At 52.9% G+C, this 15499-nt stretch overlaps 2 protein-coding genes across 3 annotated transcripts in view; both read right to left on the bottom strand.

The window, feature by feature from the left end:
* Nucleotides 1–5779: 5779 nt before the first annotated feature.
* On the bottom strand, nucleotides 5780–13677 carry HAPLN4 (hyaluronan and proteoglycan link protein 4). Its single transcript, XM_029217469.1, has 7 exons — nucleotides 13544–13677; nucleotides 12806–12918; nucleotides 12438–12550; nucleotides 11306–11426; nucleotides 10666–11028; nucleotides 8745–9077; nucleotides 5780–8356 (listed from the first exon to the last, which is right to left on the bottom strand). The coding sequence occupies exons 3-7, from the start codon at nucleotides 12438–12440 to the stop codon at nucleotides 7965–7967; spliced, it is 1212 nt and encodes a 403-aa protein (XP_029073302.1). The 5' UTR covers nucleotides 12441–12550; nucleotides 12806–12918; nucleotides 13544–13677; the 3' UTR covers nucleotides 5780–7964.
* A 5-nt stretch (nucleotides 13678–13682) lies between these two features.
* Nucleotides 13683–15499, bottom strand: part of TM6SF2 (transmembrane 6 superfamily member 2) — a 10474-nt gene continuing 8657 nt past the window's right edge. Inside the window, exon 10 of one of the 2 annotated variants that reach the window (XM_029217471.1) lies at nucleotides 13683–14196. In XM_029217471.1, coding sequence (XP_029073304.1) covers nucleotides 13990–14196 — 207 coding nt within the window. In that variant the 3' untranslated portion in view covers nucleotides 13683–13989. The remainder of the gene's footprint in view (nucleotides 14197–15499) is intronic. The other variant, XM_029217472.1, reaches the window with a different exon arrangement.

The raw sequence follows: 15499 nt of genomic DNA, 5'->3' as shown, positions 1-15499 counted from the left end.
AGAACCAGGCAAAAGAAAGCACAATCCCCTTCCCACACCTCCCCTGGAGCCTTCACCTGGGGAGGCAGAGCCCAGAGAGAAACAAGAGGGTCCGGAAGCCCCTGAGTCCCAAACCGCATCTCCCCATACATAACCATTTGTAAAAAGCTCCTCTCTCCTTTTTCTTACATATACAAGGTCCTCCTGGCAGGTGTAGCCATGTGTCTGAAAAGTCAGCTCTAGTCAGGCTGAACTCTGGGAGCATCTCTCAGTGGAGGGAAGCACAATCGGCAAAGATTATTCTTTGCACTGGTTTAGTCTTTTGTTGGCAAGGCTGACTGCCAGTTGTGGAAATAAGGCTGTGATAAGGGTGCAAGAATGTGTGTTTGGATTCGCACTAAGGAATTGCTTTTACCACCAGAGATTCAGATTTAGTAAACTGTCGGATGTCCTAAATGCAGGCTGAAGCCTATAGTGAAGGTCACTGACTTTGGGAGTAGAAACTTACATGGACACACACGGCTTGAACTTGATGACAGCTCTTCCTTCACCTTGGACTTCAGCCTATGTCAGTCCTTAGTCTTGGTGGATGAACTGAGTGTGGAATTCCTATGTATTGAATTTTCGGAATGTTTTTAGAACAACATCCCTCTGTGCCCTCAGAGTTAGGGGTCAGAATAGTCAGAGGAATTTGTGGGCAATGAGGGGAAGCTGTATTGCTTGCCCTCCCAGGTCTAGTCCAGTGCTGAGATTTGGTGGTTCTGCATGTGTGGTGAATTTTATACACACACACACACACACACACGCACACACACACACACACGCACACACACACAGATGAGAGGATGTTTAGGGCTCAACGAACCCAGATTTCTTCCCCCTCCATCTCTCAGGGAGACAAAAGAACCTCCTTCCTGGGCCAAGGAGGTGCCAAGTTTTCTAGCTCGTTGCCCATATCCATCCCTCAAGCAGACATTGGTAGTGCCCCTGCCATGGGTCCCACCCCTACCCCTACTCTATTCCTGTCTCCTCCATTCATCGCCTGGTGGACTAGAAATGCTTAAAACTTGAAGTAGTGACATCTACCTGCGGTCATGTAGAGAGCTGTGCAGAGTTAAAACTGAAACACACACACACACACACACATTTTTCTCTTAGTTTTTAAATTTTTTAAGCAGTAAAGAACTCACCTTGCCTTCCTCCCCAGAATCTGAAACCTGTAAAAACTTTCCCCAAGCCAGAAGTCGGGATTCAGCTTCCTGATCTCTGGCAGGAAAGATCCACAGCTTTTCCTCCATGTCCTTTGTCCACTCTCAACCTCTCTAGTCTGGGTAACATCTGTGGATTAGTGTTAAAAACCACAGTGGAGAATGGCCCTCTGCAGGAAAGAAAAATAAGCAAATATACAGTCCATCTAAGGGTTCAGTAGAGAAAGAAATGTGTTGGCTGAGCCTATATCCCTCCTGGGAAGTACTAATCATAATTGACAACTATGGAGTAGGTACCATGCTAAGGACTTACACACACTGCCTCCGTGAATCTTCTCAACAGCCCAGTGACTTAGGAACCATTACTTTCCCATTTTACACAAGACAAAACTGAGGCTCAGATAAGAGAAAGGCACTGGCTTGCAAGACAGGAATAAGGATTCGGTCCTGCCTCTGGCTGACTCCTAACCCTGCTCTCTATTTTGGGGGGAAGGAATTGAAACATAATCATGCTCTAACACACAGGAAGATTTAGGAAAAGATTGAGAAGTGCAAACTAGACCTGCATCCTTGACCATGGTCTTTAGTGTCCCCTGCTATAGACATTATCCACTGTCCCATGTTATGGTTATTGTTGAGAAAACCCAGGGATATAGGTTTGCCTTCTAGGTTTGATAATTCCTCTTGGTTTAAGAAATATAAAAACAATAACACATCTTCAGTCATCCATGTCACAAAAGAATTTTCCTTTGTTTGGAGTGGGGGGCTCTGGGGATGCAACTTTTTTGGGGGTGTCTTGGTTTATGCTCCTTACCCTTGACCACCTCAGCCCCTTGCCCTGCCCCCACCCCAGCTCCGTGGTGGGAGGGGGCTCTGATATTTTCTAAGGTGGGTGGTTTTTCTCTTGGTCTTTCCCTTTGAGATGTGCGTGTGTGTTTGCGTGTGCCGCGTGTGTGGCATGCGTGTGAGTGTGTGTGCGCGTGAACAGCTTTGGATTCTGTTGGTTATGCTGTCAGCTGCAGTGTTCCGTGGGTCTGTGGTATCTGACACTATGGACATTAATGTACTCCTTGGACATTTTAATAAAATTTTTTAACAGTTCAACCTGCCTCCTGACACCTTCCTTCATTCATTTACTCAGCAAGGACTTACTGGGCAGCTATTATATGCCGTGTACTGTGCTGGGTGCTGGGGAGATAGTGGTGGACAGAACAGATGTGACCCCTGGGAGGTGGTCAGGGGAGGCTTCTTAGAGGAGGTGAATGGAATCTAAAGGATGAATAGCATTAACTAGGCAAAGAAGGGAAGAAAGGAAGAGAGTTTCAGGGAGAGGGAAGAGTAAAAGTGAAAATCTTCTTGCAGAAGGGAACATGGTTCATTTGAGAAACAGCAAAGAGTCCATAGCGGCTGGAGCGGAGTGACAGAGGTAGACAGTGGAGGGAGATGAGGTCAGAGAGGCAGAGGATGGATCACTCAGGGCAATATGGGCTGTAATGAGAAGTTTGGGCTTTATTCTAAAGCAATAGTGGCAACAAACAACATAAACAAGGACAAAAGGTGAATGCCAAGCTTGGAAACAATTCTTCAAATCAGAGATAAAGGAATTTTGCCACTTTATTTATAATATATAAAGAGCTCCTACAAATCAATACGAAAAAACCCCAATAATCCAATAGCCAAATGGGCACAGGATATGAACAAAAAGCTCAAAGAAAAGGAAATACAGATGGCTCTTAAACTACAACATATGCTCAGCAAAATAATACACAATTTTCAGATCACCAAGATACACAAATAAGGACATATAAATAAAAGGGAATAAACAAATAAATCTCACAAGAGAGGGGCCTTGCATATTTCAATGATGACAATGTACCTGGACTCAGAATGATTTATGATTTACTCAACTTCCTGCATCTAAGGTCAAAGTGGAGGATAGTCAGCTTCATATAACAGGTGAATTGCAAGTGACAACCACAATGAGATATTATTTTTCACCTATCAGGTTGGCTAAGGTAACAAGTGATAACACATGATGCTACTGAGGACATATGGAAATAGGTAAGTACATCTGTTACTGATGGGCTATAAATTGGCCTCACCTCTAAGAAGAGTTGGAGATCACTAACAAAACGGCAAGTTTTGACCCCTTGATCAAACAATTCCTGCTATCATCCTCCAGTTATACTTGCACTTATGTGATGACCATGGTACTTGTTACTAACAGCAAAATATGGGAAACAATGTAAATGTCCACCATTAGGAGACTGATTACGAAGATTATGGTGCATCCAAACAGGGACTACTTTGCCAACCTTCAAAAGAATGCTGGTTGGGCTTCCCTGATGGCGCAGTGGTTGAGAGTCCGCCTGCCGATGCAGGGGACACGGGTTCGTGCCCTGGTCCGGGAGGATCCCACGTGCCGTGGAGCGGCTGGGCCCGTGAGCCATGGCCGCTGAGCCTGTGCGTCTGGAGCCTGTGCTCCGCAACGGGAGAGGCCACAACAGGGAGAGGCCCGCGTAACGCACACACACAAAAAAAAAAACGAATGCTGGTGGGGGAAGGGGGTGGATTTTTACATGCTGAAGGAAACCAGTCCCCAAATATATTGTTAGATAAGAGTTACTTCAAAAGTGTATATGAGGGCTTCCCTGGTGGCGCAGTGCTTAAGAATCCACCTGCCAATGCAGGAGACACGGGTTCGAGCCCTGGTCCGGGAAGATCTCGCATGCCACGGAGCAACTAAGCCTGTGCGCCACAACTACTGAGCCTGCGCTCTAGAGACCGCAAGCCACAACTACTGAAGCCCGTGCACCTAGAGCCCACGCTCCCCAACAAGAGAAGCCACCGCAATGAGAAGCCCGCGCACCGCAACAAGAGTAGCCCCCGCTCACCACAACTAGAGAAAAGCCCGAGCGCAGCAACGAAGACCCAATGCAGCCAAAAATAAATAAATAAATTTATAAAATAAAGTATATATGGCACACAAATGTTCATAGCAGCATTATTCACAATAGCCAAAAGGCGGAAACAACCCAAACGTCCATTAACTGATAAAAGAATAAACAAAATGTGATATATATACATATATATGAACATTATTCAGCCATAAATATTATACTGAGTGAAAGAAGCTAGACACAAAAGGACACATACTGTAGGATTCCACTTATACAAAATGTCAAGACGAGGCAAATCCACAGAGATGAGAAGTAGATTAACAGTTTTCAGGGCATGGAGTGGGGAGGGAGGAATGGAGAGTGATTGCTTAATGAGTATGAGATTTTCTTTGGGGTGATGAAAATGATAGGGGTGATGGTTGAACAACACTGGGAATGTACTAAATGCCACTAAATTGAAGACTTTAAAATGTTTACAATGGTGAATTTCATATTATGTGAAGTTTTACAACATAAAAAATATATGTTGCATATTTTCATTTGTGTAGAAGTGGGGGGAAAACAATATATGCATGTTTGATTGAATGAATATAAAACATCTTTTGAAGGACATGTAAGAAATTTTAGATGTCTCTGAGAAGTGCACTGGGTGCTGGAAGACAGGAGTGAGACATTTTTCTGAATAACTAGCTTCAGGAGTGGCTCTACCCTGGTTGCCATCCTTAGGTCTCCTCCAGGTGGACCCTCAGAGACCTGCAATCCAACAGTGCAGAGACCCAGCAGAAAGAGGGTTCCCTTGGTCCTATTGGTCCGTCAAAATCCCAGGCAGTCTCATTGGTCTGCCTGGGTCCATGTCCACCCCTGGACCAATTAGGGTTGCTCAGGAAGATGAGCCACAGCACTCGTTGCCCAGTGGAGTCAGCCCCTCTGACTCACAGAATGAGAGGAGGGAAACTTACATACCCGAGGCAAAATCAGGATGCTGGAACCCATGGAAGGGAGAAAGGATGTCAGCAGGGAAAAGGCAGAATGAAAGAAATCTCATGCACTCATCTCCAGAAAAATGCCCCTACCATTCCTCTAGTCAAGGAAGCTAAGGCACAGCTGGAGCCCAAGGCAGTCTAACCAAGGGACTGGACCCTGGCTTCAGATGAGTGGTTGGAATCTCTAGGAGTTCTGTCCCATCTGACATTGAAGCATGAGCAGTTAACGACCACCCCACTTCTACAACCATATCAGACATTTATACTTTTTTCCTCTTCTCTCTTTCTTTGTATGCCCGAAACAAAACTTTCAATACTCCTCGGCCCACACTCTCCCTACCCCCACCTCCACACCCACCCCAGGGAAAATTTGCAACTTCTCTGCCTTCCTGATGCAGGAACTCAACACCCAGTTTCACACACTTCATTCCCAGGGGACTGAGAGGAATCGCTGGATTGGTTAGTGACCCAATTAGGACAGGGCTGAGAAGGGCCAGACCCATGGGAGGTGGCTCAAGAGACAGAGTGAGGGAACGACGATGGGGCGGGGGGGAAGGGAGGGGAGAGAGATTGGGGATAGGGAATGGTCCTGAGGAATGAGAGGAGACGCTTCCCAACTGAATCATCACCAAGCACCCCCAGCTGAAAAACATTTTGTCCACCAAAGTGCATTTTTGAAGTAACTACCCATGAGCTGTCTCATTTTCTCATTCATCAAAAAAAAAAAATTTATTGAGCCCCTGCTGTACACTTCACACTCACTGGGATCTTAGAACAGCCTTGATACAGAGGAGGAAATAGGATCAGGGGTTTTGTCACTTGGTCATAGAGGCAGGATTCGAACCCAGGCACACCTGGTTCCAAAACCCACAGATGGGTTTCCTGGCGATGGATGTGACAATATGGAGGGCTCCAGGAGGGACCCCAGTGCCACTCCAGGCAAGACCTCGAAACTGGGGTCTCCAAAAGCTGGGGTGGCCTTGTTCATGGACAGTCTCCCTGAGCTAGCTGTTAACACTGGGGAGTTTGGGTCCTGACTTCTTAGCACAAATTACCCTTTAGAACATGGAGCTCAGAGAGGATTTTGAGGTTTAAAGACAATTCAACCTCTCCTGGACCTCTAAGAAGGAAAATGTGGGGGGAGGGAGGTTAGAAAAGGAGAGAGGAACTCAGTGAGAATGGGGATGTGGTCTCAGAGAGGAAGCGGGAGCCTAGTGCTTGCATCGCACAAAGGGTAGGGGCACGCCAGAGCCTCAGTTTGTTCATCTGGGTGCTGCAAGGGTGTCTCGTGAACAGCTGTTGTCTGGGATATAGTTAGCGTGCAAACGGAGGATATCCAGCAGCTCCAGAAGTCCACCTGGGTCTGAGATGCTGCCTGGAGCTGGGCCCATCTGGTGAAGGGGCAGCCATTAAGCCCTGTGGGGCACACAGTTCGGGCCCATGGTAAGAAGTTCCTGAGAACTGGGAAGTCAGTTGTCCTGGGGACGACGTTGACAGTCTCTATGGTGACAGTTTGGAGGGGCGGGCCCTACCGACAAGGGAAAGCCTAGGGGGACAGGTGTTCTGTTACCTCAGACACTGGAGTGTGGTCTCCATGGCAACAGCTGCCGGGGGCGGGGGGGTGGGTCCAAGCCGCTTGGGGGCGGAGCTTGGAGGGTAGCAAGGACCTGGGGCACCCCGCGGAAAGGAGCAGCCTGTTTCCATGGTGAGAGCTGGAGAACCGAATGTTGGGTCACTCTCAGGACAGTTAGGGGAGGGGGTGGTCTCCATGGCTGTTGGTCAGGGTGAGGACAGTGGGAGTGAAGTTGTAGGTCTCTGGGGTGAATGTGGGTGAGATAGTAAACGTGCGGTGTCCATGGTTACAGCTGGAGGAGGGAGGTACTAACTCCATGGGTGTGACTGATGAAGGAAGGGCTGTGTGACTCTAGGTGACAGGTAGAAGCTGGGCTGGTCGCCTTGGTAACAATGGGAAGTGGGGCAGCTTCTCTCTGTAGTGAATGACATAGATTTTATGGGTCTCTGGGCCTGGGAGATGGTCTCTTAGGCGACAGCCAGGAAAGGGGCCGTCAGGTGAAGACGAATTTGCTCCCTCAGAGAGATACCTAAGGGATGGGCCACGCCTGCCAGTAATGCGAGCCAGCTGGGGCGTGTCAATCTGTCTTAACAGTGACAGACAAGGGTGGTGTCCCCTGAAACTGGAGGGGTGGAGCTGTTCTCCACAGTGACCTGGGGACACGGCCTGTTACTATGGAAACTGGGGGACTCGTGGGAGAAGGGGGGAGAATGGGAGTAACCAATCTCCAGGTCACCCTAGAGGAGAGGACAGGAGCCCACAGTCTTCATGTGACCATGGTGGCATGGTCAACTGACGAACTCTGAGGTTTCTGGTTTCTCTACAGGTGATAGGGAGGAGGGTTCAGTGTCCCGGTGACCTTAGGGGACCAGTCTTCAGTCTCCAGGGAGATGCATAGGACGTGTGCCCAGTCTCCTGATAATCCCGGGGGTCCAGCCTCCAGGCGACCTTGGGGGTAGTTCCAGAAGACCTCGCGAGACGTTTCCAGTGTTCAGGAGACCTCGGGTTCTGTTGGTCTCCAGTGGTTCTCAGAGGGTGTGCCCTGTCTCCTGGAGAAAGTTGGGAGAGGAGAGGAATCCACTGTCCAGGAGAGGCGGGGCTGGGTCGATTTCCAGGGGACTCCAGGGGACTTGGCTTCCGGGACTGGCCAGACTCTGGGGACCTCAGAGGGTGTGGCCAGGGTTTAAGGACCGCAGGAGGCCTGGTCAACTTGCAGGGCACCGCAGGGTGCACGGCCAGTCTCCAGGGGTGTGGTCCATCTCCAAGTGGCCGTAGGGCACTCGGCCAGCCGACAAGCGCCCCAGTGGTCCACGGCCCGGGCCTAGACGCGCAGCGGGGTCCAGGCGGCGGGGTCTCGCGCGCCTCCAGCCCACCCGCCGCCTCCGGCCCAGCCCCAGCCCCAGCCACCAGGTGCGGGGTCCGGTGCACCAGGCGCGCGGTAGCAGTAGACGCCGAAGAGGCGGCGCGCGGCGTCAGGAAAGCCGAGGCTGCGCACACCTGGCCGGCGGCCGCCGCAGCGCGCGCGCGGGTTCACGATGGGGTAGCGTGCGCTCCCGTCCGCCAGCCAGCCTGCGGTGCAGCGGTCCAGCAGCTGCAGCTTCCACGCAGCGAACAACTGCCCCACCTTGGCCACGGCCGCTCCGCGCGCCGCGCAGGCGCGCGCTGCTCCCGCGAAGGGCACGGGCCGCAGCGGCTTCAGGAAGAACACGCGGCCTGCAGGGGGGTGGGGAGGAGTGGTTAGGGCCGCTCTTGGGACCCGGCTTCCTCGGGATTCAGGACACCCTCCCGCTTGCAGCCTAGGACCTCAGCCTCAGGGCTCAGATACACCCCCTCCCCTGAAGCCCGGGACCACAGCCTCGGCTAGAGCAGTGCTGGTGCCAGGCGATGTTTGATTGCCGTGCCTAGGCAGTACTAGGGAAGGGATCTCCTGGTTCGGACCCCCGAGGGCGGGTGTGGAGAGGAAGGACAGGGAGGGAGACCTGGGCGGAGTGGTAAAGACTGAGAGGGAGGGGTACCTGTGTGTGGGTGGGGTCTCATGCGCGGGGCGGGGCCCGGGCCAGCGGAGGGCAGGACCATCCTCCCAGGGGTGGAGCCTACGCACCCGGGAGGTTGGATGTGAAGCAGAAGGCGTCGTAGAGTTCCTCGGCGTTCTGGCGGTAGCCGTAGTTGCGCACACCCCCCGAGGCTCCGCCGCCAGCCCCGGCGCTCCCGGCCCCGCCCAGGCCGCCGCAGGGCTCCCGGGGCTGGCTCACCGGGTACTGCACCGAGCCGTCGCGCAGCCAGCCCGCGTTGCACCAGTCCAGGCCGTCGCGCCAGGCCGCGTGCAGCTGCTCAGCCGACGCCAAGATGCCGTCCTGTTCAGCGCACGCGCGTTGCGCCTCCGTGAAGGTCAGCTTGTAGCGGCCTCCACGCGGGTGGTAAGGGAAGACTACGCCTGAGACGATACACGAGGGTCAGCTCGGACCCCCCAACTCTCACCCACCTACCTGACATCTGTGGTGCCGTGTGACTCTTCAACCTAGACCTTTCAGGCCATCCCTCACTATGGCCTCAGAGCTGACCATGCCTTTCCCCAGTTCACACCCCTCATACTCGCTGTGCCTTAAGCTTAGGATTCACTTGACCCTCCCCCTTGACATCCTTAATCATGTCCACCTCCTTTCCACCACTGGAGACCTTTGTTCATGTTCTTTCCACCTTTCCACCTGTCGAACTACTATTCATCCTTCAAAACCCAGCTCCCACAACCCTCGTCCATTCAGTTCTACGTGCTTCTGACATTCTTCCAGCATTGGGACCTTCCTTCTTGTCAAATCCTGAGCCCACAAAACTGACTCCCTCACACTGGGAGCCCACGAAAGTTTGACCCGGGGCAAAGACCTCTTTGATCTCCAGCATTGTCCAGGACAATTCCCATTGGTTTCCCTTCTACCTTCAGTTCTTATAACTTGTCCCTCATCAGAATCACAGTCATCTCAGCTCACTAGCGTTCTGTGTGTCTGTGTTTGTGGGCTGGACCTTGGGGGTGCAGGTGCAAATGCTTCTCTCAGCAGATGCAGGAAGGATCAAACAGGAGCCAGAGAGAAGAGCTGGAGCCTGACAGACTAGAGTTCCAGTCCTGGCTCTGCCACTCACTGGTATGTGCCCTGGTCAAGGCTCTAACCTCTCTGAGCCAGTTGCCCCTCTGTGAGTAATACCGTCTCCCTCAGCGTTTTTGGGAAAATTAAATGAAAGCTCAGAGAGCTCTTCAGCCAAGCTCCTGGCACATAGAAAACACCCAATAAAGGAGAGCTGCTTCTATTATTGTTGTTGTTTTTCGCTATTGTTGAGAAGTTCAGCGAGTGAGGGCTCTGAAATCTCTCTAGCATCTTCTGAGGTGGAGTGAAGAAGGCAAACCACATGGGAGGGAATTCTTCAGAGAAACCCTACTTCCCAGCTTCACAGTCAGCCAATCAGAGCATCCCATCTCCCAGGCACAGTGATTGGCCCATGGATAGGCAAATGACTCAAGCTGGGCCAATGAAGGACAACTCTGGGACTCTAGCTAGCACTCCTAGGAAATCAATTGCCAAGCTGGGACGGTGGAAGCCTGGCACTACTTTTTGGTTCCATCAGGGGAAACTTGTCCAAGGAAAGCCCACCCAGGGAAACAGAGCTGAAGGAAGGATTTCTGACATGATGTGAATGTCTGGATCTCACTGTGCTTGGATCCTACCAAAGGGTTTCCCGGTGTCTTCACTATTGACATTTTGGACTGGATTATTCTTTGCTGTGGGGAGACTGTCCTGTGTGTTGTGGGCTGTTTACAGCATCCGTGGTCTCTACCCACTATATCACCACAACCTACTTCTAGATCTTGCCAATATCCCCGGGTAGCAAAATCACCCCAGATCAGAACCATTATCCTACCCCACCAAGCCGCTGAATTCCTTCAGGCCAACTTGATTTGATTTCTGTCCTTTGCAATACCCTCCTCTCTTCTCCCTTAGAAATGAGCCTCATCCTGCCCACAGGCTAGTCACCTTCCAGGTCCAGCTTGACCATGCCAGTGTCATCCTCCAGCTCGTTGGTGACCTCGCACTCATAGCGCCCATAATCCTGCAGCGTGACGTTTCGGAGAACCAGGGAGGCATCCCCGGGCCCATCGCCCTGCAGCTCAGCCCGCCCGCGGTAGCTGCCAAACGCCCGGTGCTGGGCACCCAGCGCCACGAAGACATCGGCAAAGGCCAGCGGGTCCACCACCTTGGTCCACTTGAGGCGGACGCTGTCGTGGCCGTGGGCGGCTGCCTCGTAGTGGTAGCGGCAGGGCAAGACGATGGTGCCACCCCGGTGGCTGACCACCTGTCCCGGCGCTGTCTGCACCACCACCGAGCCCGACTCCCCTTCTATGGGCAACCAAAGAGGGTTAAGAAGAGGTTCTAGGGGCGGGGCAGGGGAATCTGGGGAGGGGGACCCAGGGAAAGGGATGTGGGAAGAAAACTTGGGTGCGGATCAGGAGATCAGAAGGGTAAAGGGGCTCCGTAAGGGGACTAGGGAGGGGGCGGAGACTGTGGCCATCAGGACCGCCCAGCACCCTCCGTCCTCCCCGCTCCATGCACCCTGGTGATCCTACTTGGCCACGGCTTCTGCGGGGCAAGATCCGCTTCCACGGCCCTGACTCACCCAGCACGTGCACGACCTTCTTCCGGCCGTGCTCCGCTTCCGCGGCGCCGGTGAGCAGCAGGACTCCCCATGCAGCTGCCCAGAGCGCCCCGCGACCGAGGGCCGCCGCCGGAGCACACACCTGGGGGCACGGTGCGCTCAGTGCAGCCTCCTGGCCTTTGTCTTTCAGAAGACTAACTCCCTGGCCTTCCTTTCCCGCGGCGAGGACTTCTTACATGCCCAGGTCCCCAGCCCAGCCAGGATCCCAGAGGACTCCCCCAGGAGAAGGCTAGAAGACCCTCCCACCCACAGACCCTCCCACTCTCCCAGGATCTCACACACTTGCCCTTGGGCAAAGCGCACGCCCCTGGACTCACTCTCCCTTAGTTCTGCACGGGCAACCCACCTGACCCCCTGACCCCAACACCAGAGCCTCGGAGCCCCGCACCCTTCTCTCTCTCTTTTCTGGCCCAGGCCAAGGATTGGGGAGGAGGGAGGAGGGAGGAGGGAGGAGGGGCTGGAGCAGCGGCAGCAGCAAGGTTATCCGTGCGCCAGGAGACTGCAGCAAACCCGTGCAGGTGGGGGTGGTAGAGGCAGAGAGGGGGAGACACACAGAAAGAAGGTGAGAACAGGGAAAGAGACTGAGACAGAGAGAAAGGCAGGGAGAGATGGAGACAGAAGGAAAGTGTCACAGACAGAGGAAGGAAAGATGGAGAGGGACAGAGATACAAAGGGAGAGAGAGAAGAGAGTGCCAGAGGGAGACACGGAGAAGAGTAAGGAAAGATGGAGAGAGACAGAGATAGAGAGGGAGAGACAGAGACTGAAAGAGAGAAAGGAGAGAGAGCAACAGGGAAAGAGACACAAAGAAGAGGGAGATGGGGGGGGTAGGGAAAGACAGAGAGACTCAGAGAGAGGGAGAGTAAAGGGACCCCCCCCCAAAAAAAGGAGAGAAAAGTAGGAAGAGACATAGAATAAGAGAAGGAGAAGCAGAGAGGGAGAGAGTGGGAGGGAAAGAGATACAGGTGAGAGACAGAGAGATGGAAGAGGTGAGAAGGAGAGAGGGACTGAAGAGAGAAACACTGAGGGATGTAGATCAGAGACACAGAGACAGAATCCCAGAGAAGGACCTACCGAACCCACAGCCCCACTCACCATTCTGCCGGTGCGGCCCCCGACCAGCGGCCCCTATGTGCCGGGACTGCGCTCCCTGCACACGCAGGAAGGACTGGGCAGGTCCCTGCAGGCGGCGCAATCCCGGCGTCTGCCTGCAAGGGGAGGAGGGAGGTGGATTGGGGGGGGCGTTAAAGGGGACGTGGTGGCGCCTGCTGGGGGAGAGGTGATGATGGGCACAGACGGAGGAAGGACTGCCCTGAACAGTGAGTTCAGAGCCAGGTACCAGCCTCCTTGCTGGCTGACTTTGGGCCACCGGAGGAAACTTTCTGGGTCTCAGTTTAACGCTCTTTAAAATGGAGGAGGGGGGAGCCTGATGATGCCCTGCGTGGGCAGGGGGGCTGACTCACCTGGGAAAGGGGCTTGGCTTGCACGCCTCAGTTTTCCCATCTGTCACTGGGTGACCATCAAAGGGTCCTGGGCCCCAGCAGCCAAAGGGTGCTCGCTCTGCGGGATGCGGGCCCTACAACAATCACACACTCTGCAGAGGGACTCTGCCCCTCACTCCATGCCTCGGTTTCCACATCTGAGATATGGAGTGCTGGGTCTTTCGTGAAGATCTAATGGCTAGACATAGGTGCCTAATAAGTGTTGGTAAGGGCAGGGAGCAGGGGGATCAACCCCCTGACCCAGAGTGGTCTGGGCAGGAGTTACCCCTGAACCTGAACCTGCACTCAAGTTCAAAAATCAAACCAGGAGGCAATGAGCCCTTCTCCCAGCTTCTTGGCTGCCTCCCCAGCTTCAGTTTCCCCCAAATATAAGCCCGTCAGCCAGCAGAGGCAGGGTTATGGGCTCTGTGGTTGAAGGGGCTGGGGCTCGTTGCCTAACTCAGCTGCATCCAGGAGGCGTGACTTGGGACCAGGACATTCACCTCCTGCAGGCTCAGTTTCCCCATCTGGAATATGCGGTGAGATCCAGCATGTAGCATGTGAGGTTAGCCATTGGCCTGGTATATGGTAGGTGCTTAATAACTGTGCCACACTGTTCGTTATTATAATTTATTGGTGGAGCTTAGACTTTGGACCCTTCTCTCCTGATTGTGCCCTCAGGCAGGTCTCTGGTCCTCTTTGAGCCTCAGTTTTCCCTACCTGGAAGATGGGGCTGGGCACACCAACCAGAGGTAGACTTCTGCTGTCCGGCACCTCCAGCTCCTGATGACTATTCTGGCAGTGATGAGTGGGCCCTCGTGGGTTCGGAGGAGAGGGTCCCTTGCCCCTGCCCCCTGAAACACTCAGAGCAACATTTTATGCGTCAAAAGGAATTTTACTGAAAGGATCCATGGGGGGATGATGGATAAATTCCAGGAGGGTGCCAGTGTGGAGTTTGGGTGAGGTGACAGCTGAGCATGGCCGTGGCCTTCTCTGCTGGAACACCTGGACCTTGGGCCCCCCCACCATCCCACCCTGAAATCACCATAGCCAGGACTGAAGGCACCCAGAGACACACCTCTTGCCTCTAAAAAACCCAACCCCCCCTTCCAGGGGCAGGGCCAGCTGGGTATGTAAACAGGATCTTGGGGAGTCCCACAGCCCCCTCAGTGCTGCTTCTCATGGTGAGCTGGGGGGCCAGGAAGCGGGCGTAGGAAGAAGGCAGGGCTCCACAGGCAGCGGTAGGCCAGCAAGTGAGGCCCCAGAGCATACAGTAGGTTGCACACGAAGAAGCTGGCCCAGGCATCCTCAGGCACACGGTAGGTGAAGGGCGTGCGCAGGTGCATGGAAGCACCCATGTGTGAGAACTGTGCCTGGTGGCCAAAAAGGGAGGATGGATGTCACAGACCAGAAGAGAACAAGTCCCAGCATCACCAGCATCCCATCCTGGGGAGCTCAAAATGTCCGCATCCCTATCTTGCTGGCTCTGCTGACCTACCTGTCTCCCCTCTTCAATCCATCTGTCTCTAAATAGCCCTGTCCCCACATGTCCTGTCTATCCTCATCCATCTATCTGTAATCCTCTCCCCAGCTGTCTCACTAGAACGATCTTCAGGGTCTGCTGGACCCTGAACCCTATTTCTCTGCCCTGAGTCCAGCTCCTCCCCCTGGTCTTCCCCACCCCAGGCAGCCTTGATACAAATCCTCTCAATTCTACCCCTAATTGATAAAATAATAATATATCTAATGGATGTCCTCCTGGTCCCACTGCCCTGGCCAGGACCCAGCCTTTATCACTTCCCATCAGAAACCCAGAAACATGCCCCCAGCTCTGACTGGGCCCTCCACTGCTCAGACACCTTCTACAGCTCCCCATTGTACTCAGCACAAGCCCCCAAGCCCAGAGTTCAAAGCCCTTAGCGTCTAGCTGTCCATTTATCTTGTCTCTGCCTTTACCCACGTTATGGGACTCTAAATCACTGTCCCCCTCTGTGCATATCCTTATGCTGTTACCATTCCTGGAATGCCCTTCCCTGCCTGAAGAACTCATACCCATACATCAAAGCCTATGCCCCCGGGGGTGTGTGTGATGAATTGGGAGATTGGGATTGACATTTATACACTAATATGTACAAAATGGATAACTAATAAGAACTTACTGTATAACAAAATAAATAAAATAAAATTCAAAAAAAAAAAAGTAATATCTTTCCAGAGCTCAAAAAAAAAAAAAAAAAGAAACATTTATTTGAAAAAAAAAGAAATGGAAAATTACAAAAAGAGTAAGTGGAAAAATTACTGAAAATGGTTTGGCAAGGTGGGTTAGACAATGTATGTACATTTTGTGGTTTGGCAGGATCACATTTTCTTGAGCAAAGACTCAGCATGAGGGCTGGGGTCATCTTTATGGACACAAACTACAACCTAGTTCAAGTGGAAGCCAAATTGAAGTTTGGTCAACTCTCTTAGCACAGTGTTAGCCAAGCCCTTTTTTTTTTTTTTTTTTTTGCGGTACGCGGGCCTCTCACTGTTGTGGCCTCTCCCGTTGCGGAGCACAGGCTCCGGACGCGCAGGCTCAGCGGCCATGGCTCACGGGCCCAGCCGCTCCGCGGCATGTGGGATCTTCCCGGACCGGGGCACGAACCCGTGTCCCCTGCATTGGCAGGCGGACTCTCA

This window comes from Monodon monoceros, unplaced genomic scaffold (assembly GCF_005190385.1).
Source record: "Monodon monoceros isolate NGI ecotype Baffin Bay Population unplaced genomic scaffold, NGI_Narwhal_1 Super_Scaffold_12, whole genome shotgun sequence".
In the NCBI taxonomy this organism is placed as follows: domain Eukaryota; kingdom Metazoa; phylum Chordata; class Mammalia; order Artiodactyla; family Monodontidae; genus Monodon; species Monodon monoceros.
The sequence above is the reverse complement of the archived record's forward strand: the minus strand, read 5'-3'. Positions and strand labels throughout refer to the sequence as shown.

What these genes read in the sequence shown, in the direction of transcription:
- HAPLN4 (XM_029217469.1), bottom strand. An exon ending in GGTCAAGCTGGACCTGGAAG is followed by an intron (nt 9,078 to 10,665) that starts GTGACTAGCCTG and finishes GTATCGTCTCAG; the next exon opens with GCGTAGTCTTCCCTTACCAC. An exon ending in CTTCACATCCAACCTCCCGG is followed by an intron (nt 8,357 to 8,744) that starts GTGCGTAGGCTC and finishes ACCCCCCTGCAG; the next exon opens with GCCGCGTGTTCTTCCTGAAG.